Raw genomic sequence first — 6791 nt, forward strand, 5'->3', positions numbered from 1 at the left:
GACGAGGGGAATGGGACGGAACACGGGGGTTTGAGTGGGAATCGGGGGGGATTGGGGTGGTCAGGGAGGGAATGGGTTGCAGAGTCACTGGTGATGAGGAAGGGGCAGGACTCTGGGGGGATCGGGGATGCGGGAGTGGGGAGCGGCGACGATGTTGCAGATCGCTGTGACGAGGGGAAGGGCAGACTCGGGGGAATCGGGGGGATTGGGGGGTCGGGAGGGGAATGGGTGCAGAGTCGCTGGTGATGAGGGGGAAGGGGCAGACTCGGTGGGGGCCGGAGGGCTGGGGGCAGGGGCCCTGGCAGGGTTGGGGGCTGGGCCCTGAGGCTGGGGGTCTGACCCCCCCGGCCCTCCCCAGGGTTCTGTCACTTCTATATGCCTGAGGAGCAGTATCCCAAGGGCTTCGCCTTCGACTGTGACGACGTGAACTTCACCACCGAGAACCTCTGCTTCGTGGGGCTCATGTCCATGATCGACCCGCCCCGGGCCGCCGTGCCCGACGCCGTGGGCAAGTGCCGCAGCGCTGGCATCAAGGTGAGGCCGCAGGGCCTGGCTCCGGGCCCCTCAGCGTGGGGCCCACCAGGAGCTGGCTGGGCCCTTGAGTGGGGGCTGGTCCTGCGTTGAGCCAGGTATTGGACTGGAACCTCCTGAGGTCGCCTCCAACCCTCATCTCTGATTCTGTGGCCCCTCACCCGGCCCTGAGACGCGGCCACCTCTGGGATGGGGCTCCCGGGGACCCTCTCACCCCCACTGAGGTGTTTTAACCCCCTGTTGCCCCCAGGTTATCATGGTGACCGGTGACCACCCCATCACCGCCAAGGCCATTGCCAAGGGCGTGGGCATCATCTCCGAGGGCAACGAGACCGTGGAGGACATCGCGGCCCGCCTCAACATCCCCGTCAGCCAGGTCAACCCCAGGTAGGGGGGCATGGCCCTGGGGAGCGGGGCCCTGTGCTATGCCCCCAGCTCTGGAGCAACCCATCAGAGGCCCCCTTTGATGTGCCAGACCCCTAGGGGTCCCCCTCTTCCCTCAGGCTCAGTGGACTGAGAGCAGACAGAATCCTTTCCCCACTGAGTGGCCATGCACCCTCTAGGGGAAACTGAGGCAGACACAGGACTCATAAAAACATTACAAACATTTCCCAGTGGTGGAGGGGGGCAGAGCAGCAAAGGGAGGTGATGACCCCCAGCTGAGGGGGCATGTGCAGAGACGGGGCCCAGTGGGGCCAGCCTGGGCAGACGTCCCCGTCCCAGCGCTGACCCTTCCCCCCCTGCCGCCCAGGGATGCCAAGGCCTGCGTGATCCATGGCACTGACCTAAAGGACATGAGCACGGAGCAGATCGATGAGATCCTGCAGAACCACACGGAGATCGTCTTCGCTCGCACCTCACCCCAGCAGAAACTCATCATCGTGGAGGGCTGCCAGAGACAGGTCCGAGTCTCCCCTGCCCCCCGTGACTCCCCCTATCCTGGCCCCGGCCCTGACCCGTGTCCCCCCCGCAGGGCGCCATCGTGGCGGTGACGGGCGATGGCGTGAACGACTCCCCGGCACTGAAGAAGGCCGACATCGGGGTGGCCATGGGCATTGCCGGCTCCGATGTCTCCAAGCAGGCGGCCGACATGATCCTGCTGGACGACAACTTCGCCTCCATTGTCACTGGCGTCGAGGAGGGTGAGGGGTGCGGGGTGGGGGGAGCGAGAGTGGGGTTGTCGGGGGCTTCCCCTCCATTCCCTCCCTCACAGCTGGCTCTCGCCCTGCAGGGCGCCTGATCTTCGACAACCTGAAGAAATCCATCGCCTACACGCTGACCAGCAACATCCCCGAGATCACCCCCTTCCTGCTCTTCATCATGGCCAACATCCCGCTGCCCCTCGGCACCATCACCATCCTCTGCATCGACCTTGGCACGGACATGGTGAGCCCCCGGTGCCCCCTCCCTCTCCGCATCCTGGGGGGACGGACTCGCCCCCACGTGTCGCCCCCTTTGCCACTCAGCCCCCGCAATCTGCTCTGGGGCAGGCCCAGCCTCTGACCCGCCTCCCCCTCCCCAGGTCCCCGCCATCTCCCTGGCCTACGAAGCGGCCGAGAGCGACATCATGAAGCGCCAGCCTCGAAACCCCCGCACGGACAAGCTGGTGAACGAGAGACTGATCAGCATGGCCTACGGGCAGATTGGTGAGGGGCGGGGCCTGGGGGCAGATCGGTGAGGGGCGGGGCCTACGGGCAGATCGGTGAGGGGCGGGGCCTGGGGAGATCAGTGAGGGGCAGAACCTACAGGCAGATCTACCCCCCGGGGTGCGGACAGGGCGGGCACGACGATTTCACAGTCTCAGCCACACGGGTGGGGGAGAGTCATTTCCTCCGAGCATCGTCCTCACCAGCCGCGGTGTCTCCGCACGGGGGGAGGGGCGGTGGCGGAGGGGGGGGGCTCAGGAGTACGTTTCCTTCTCCCAGCCGTTGACAGAGGGGGGGGTTAATGCTAGGCAGAACACCCCCGGTTTGGCACTCCCCCACATATCACCCAACCCTCCTTCCATCTTCCTTACCCCCTCCACGTCGCCTTTCATATCCCTCCAGCCCCCTTCTACCTCCCATTAGCCCCCCAAGTCGCCCCCCACCTCCGGTGAGTTTCCGCGCAGGATGGAGTTTTCCGGATCTCTCGTTACACGAAGATGAGGAGTTACGGGAGGCACAGAACACCAGTGGGCCTGGATGGGGACAGAACCGGCGGGAGTCGGGCGGGGTAGTGTCAGCATGGGGGGATGCTGCACTGACGGCAGACGCAAGGGGATTCTGTGGCTCCACGCTGGCACCTCCCAGGCCAGAACCCCCTCCCAGGGGCTGCAGGGCACCTCCTGCAGGAACACCCCCCTCCCAGGGCTGCAGGGAACCTCCCCCGGCCAGGAACACACTCACACCCCACCCCCAGGGCGCAGGAACCCCCAGCCAGGAACGCCCCCCTCCCAGGCTGCAGGACCCTCCCCACCAGACACTTCCCCCCAGCAGGCTGCATACCCTCCCCGCCGAAACCACCCCCCCACCCCAGGGCTGCAGAGACCTCCCCGGCCCAGGAACACTCCGCCTCCAGGGCTGACAGGGAAACCCTCCCCCAGCAGGACCTCCCCTCAGGGTGCAGGGATACCTCCCGCCCAGCCCAGGAACGCCCCCCCCTCCCAGGGTGCAGGGAACCTCCCCCAGCCGAACACCCTTCCCCCCCCAGGGCTGCCAAGACCCTCCCCAGCCAGAAACACCCCCCGCCAGGGGCGCAGAGACCCTCCCTCTATCGGCCAGGAACACATCCCCCATCCCAGGGCTACAGGAAACCTCCCCTCAGCCAGGAATACACACCCCACCAGCGGCTGCAGGAGCTCTCCCCTCAGTTAGAACCGCCCAGGCTGCAGGAACCCTCCCACCAGGACGCCCCCCCCCAGGTATCCTCCCTCGCCCGCGGTGCAGGATCCCACGTTGAAGGGGTTAGCAAGGCACCTCCCTTTGTCAAGCCCCACCCCTCCCAGGAGTCTGGGCAGCCCCTCAGTCGCTTTTGCACCAGGGATTCCCCAAAAAGGCAATGAGCCCTTCCCTCTCTCTGGCCCCACAGCAGCCCCTGGTGGTGAAAGGTGCCATTGCAGCGCTGCCCCCCAGGCAGATTGCTTCACTCTGCGGGACGTTGAATTCTGCGCTGCTTCTTTGTGTTAACACTGGAGGCTGTGGCCCCTGGATCCTCCCCCCATATCAGCACCTGGGTTCCCGGGGAGCGGGCACCCAGTTGGGTCCCTTACCCCCAGGGCTGCCCTTCAGGGGTACATCCGCAATGCCACAGTCCATGCCAGCGGGCACTAGACAGAGCGCGGCCAGCGCTGTGCTCCTCAAGAGCCCGAAGAATCAGATCTTTGCTTCCGAGACGAGTAGAGGACAATAAACTGTGCCGCGGTGCCCCTCACTTCCCCGACCAGCCCCTGGCTAGCTACCCTGCCCCCTCAGCTCTGGCCTTGCCCTCACCCCTACCGCAGCCCCTTGCTTAGTCCCAGCCTGCACCCCTCAGCTCTGCCAGGTCTGCCCCTCACTCCCGACCCAGCAGCCCCTGCCAGCCCAGCGCCTGTCCACTTCATGCCTGCGGGAGATGAGTTTCTCGGGTTGCAGAATGATCAGTCAGCCAGTGCACCACCACGTGCTGACGAAGAGGCGTCGTCCTCACTTGTGGCAGAGTGAACCCTCCACCACCTTGCGCTGCTCGTAGGTCTGCGAGGAGAGGCGGAGCGTGTTCAGATACCACCGCCCTGAAATGCCCCCGCCAGGCTGCCCCAGCATTTCCGTCAGGTTCGGTATGGTCTCACAATGTCAGGGCGGTGTTGGCCTGCGCCCCCTGCTGGTGGTTGTGTGTGTTGTGTGTGTCGTGTGTGTGTGTGTGTTTTTTTGTGTGTGTGTGGTGTGTGTTGTGTGAGAGAGAGGAGACCTGACCCCCCCCCTGCTGGAGTGTGTTGTGTTGTGTGTGTGTGTTGGTGGCTGACACCCCCGTGGAGGGTGGTGTGTGTGTGTTGTGTGTGGTGTGTAAGACCCTGACCCCCCCCGCTGGAGTGTGTGTGTGTGCTGCTGTGTGTGTGTGGCCTGACGCCCCCTGCTGAGGCGTGCGTGTGTGGTCTTGTGCCTGACGCCCTCCTGCTGGAGGGTGCGTTCGTGTGTGTCGTGGACCCTGACGCCCCGGCTGGATGTGTGGGTGTTTGAGAGAGAGAGAGAGGAGACTGAACCCCCCCCCCGCGAGTTGTGTTGTGTGTGTGTTGTGTTGAGCGAGAGAAGAGGGAGAGGACCCTGGACCCCCCTGCTGGAGTGTGTGCTGTGTGTGTGGGTGGAGACCGAAGAGAGACCTGACCCCCCCCCGTGGTATGTGTGTGTGTGTGGTGTGAGAGAGACGAGAGAGAACCCTGACCCCTGCTGATGAGTGTGTGTGTGGCGGGGGTCCCTACATGTTGTGTGGGGCCCTAGCCCCCCTCTTGGTTGAGGAGTGGGTTGAGTGTGTGAGCGAGAGACCCTACGCACCCCTGTTTGGAGTGTGTGCTGTGTTGTGAGAGCACATGCACACAAGCGGCCCTGGTGGGGCCAGAGGCCCAGTTGACACTGCACACTGACAATGCAGGGGCTGGGCATGTGGCACAGTATGTTCATGCTGCGAGCTGCGGCGTCCCGTGAAGCCAGGCCAGTTGGAGAATCAATATTTAGGGTGGAAGGGACCTCAGGAGATCACTAGTCAACCCCTGCCTTCAAAACGGCCAAATTCCCCAGACCAGTTTTTGCCTGATCCCCCCAAATGGCCCCCCTCAGGATTGAACTAAGCCCTGGTTTTAGCAGGCAATGCCAGAACACTGAGCATCCTCCCCCATCTGCCCTGGCCATGATTTGTTCGGCGCAGGGCCTGGGCTCATGCTCCGCTACGGGGGGCTGGTGCAGGGGAAGGGATGCGACGACCATGCACATGCCCTGTGAAGAGGGTCCGAGCCGGGTGAGATGGGAATTTCTGGGGTGCAAGGCGGGGGTGGGGGATTTGCTGGTGACTCCTTGGGTTGCGCTTGTGGCGGACTGGTGCGTTAACCGTGGTGCCTGCGCATGCTGCGAGCCAGAGCCGAGCCGGTTGAGAGGGTCCCGAGCCCGCAGTAGCAGGAGACAGTGTTCCACAGTACGGGTGCACCCCGGTCCCTCGTGGGTCTCACAAGGGGTGATCGACCCAGACCCCCTGCCCCACCCCACCCTGCTCGCCACCACCTGCTGCCGTAACTGTCCCCAGGTCGTTCACGTCCGGTCGTCCCGTTCAGCCGGATCCGACCAGCCCGAGGGCAGGAACCCGTTTCAGCCAGGTATTCACAAGTAGCGAAAACCCACCCAATGCATGGATCATCCTGGGGCAGAGATAGGTTAGCTGGGGGGGGAACAGGGGGGAGGGGTTTCAAAGCACTTGGGGGGCAGAGCGGGTTAGCTAGGGGGCAGGGGGTCAGAGACGGTAGCATGGGGGGCAGGGAGCAGAGATGGGGTTAGCTGGGGGCAGGGGGCAGGGAGGGGGTTACTGTGGGCGAGGGAAGAGGAGAAGAAGGGCAGCAGAAGGGGAAGTACGTGACGATCCCAACACACCCACCGCTCTCAACTCCACTGACCTGCCTGCGTAGCCCACCCCTACCAATCAACACCTCGGACCCGCCTCTCACCGATTGCCCCCAGGCTCTGCCCCCACCAATCTCCCCAGGCCCCCGCCCCTCAACCGATTGCCCTAGGCCCCGCCTCCTCACCGATCATCCCAGCGCCTGCCCCTCCCGATCTGCCTGTAAGGTTCTGCCCCTCACGATCTGCCATGCAGGCCCTGACGCCTCCACGCGATCTCCCACAGCCCCGTCCACTCACTGACTCTGCCTGTAGGCCCTTGCCCTCACTGATTTCCCCAGGCCCCACCCTCACCGATCTGCACCGTAGCCCTGCCCCTCAACCATCTGCCCGCAGGCCCTGCCCCTCACCATCTACCCGTAGGCCCTTGCCCTCACAATACTCCCCGGCCACCGCCGCTCACCGATCTGCTGATAGGCCCGCCTCAGCTGATCTCCCCAGGCCCCCACCCATTCACCGATTGACCCGTAGCCCTGCCCCTCACCGATCTGCCCCAGGCCACTGCCCTCACCGAACTCGCTGTAGTTCTGCCCGCAACTGATCTCCACGAGGCCCCGTCCCCTCACACGATTCTGACCCTGGCCCGGCCCTCACGATGTCTCCGCAGGCCCCGCCCTCACCATTGCCGTAGTCCTTGCCCTCACT

The 6791-nt window shown here is 64.6% G+C and overlaps 1 protein-coding gene across 1 annotated transcript in view; it reads left to right on the forward strand.

Annotated features, from left to right (window-relative positions):
• Nucleotides 1-363: 363 nt before the first annotated feature.
• ATP1A3 (ATPase Na+/K+ transporting subunit alpha 3) overlaps nt 364-6791 on the forward strand; it is an 8118-nt gene continuing 1690 nt past the window's right edge. Inside the window, exons 1-6 of the mRNA XM_075070705.1 lie at nt 364-534; nt 782-918; nt 1283-1433; nt 1505-1673; nt 1763-1917; nt 2054-2177. Of these exons, the coding sequence (XP_074926806.1) occupies nt 376-534; nt 782-918; nt 1283-1433; nt 1505-1673; nt 1763-1917; nt 2054-2177 (895 nt within the window). The 5' untranslated portion in view covers nt 364-375. The remainder of the gene's footprint in view (nt 535-781; nt 919-1282; nt 1434-1504; nt 1674-1762; nt 1918-2053; nt 2178-6791) is intronic.

The sequence above is a fragment of the Chelonoidis abingdonii genome, chromosome 11 (assembly GCF_003597395.2).
Source record: "Chelonoidis abingdonii isolate Lonesome George chromosome 11, CheloAbing_2.0, whole genome shotgun sequence".
Lineage (NCBI taxonomy): Eukaryota > Metazoa > Chordata > Testudines > Testudinidae > Chelonoidis > Chelonoidis abingdonii.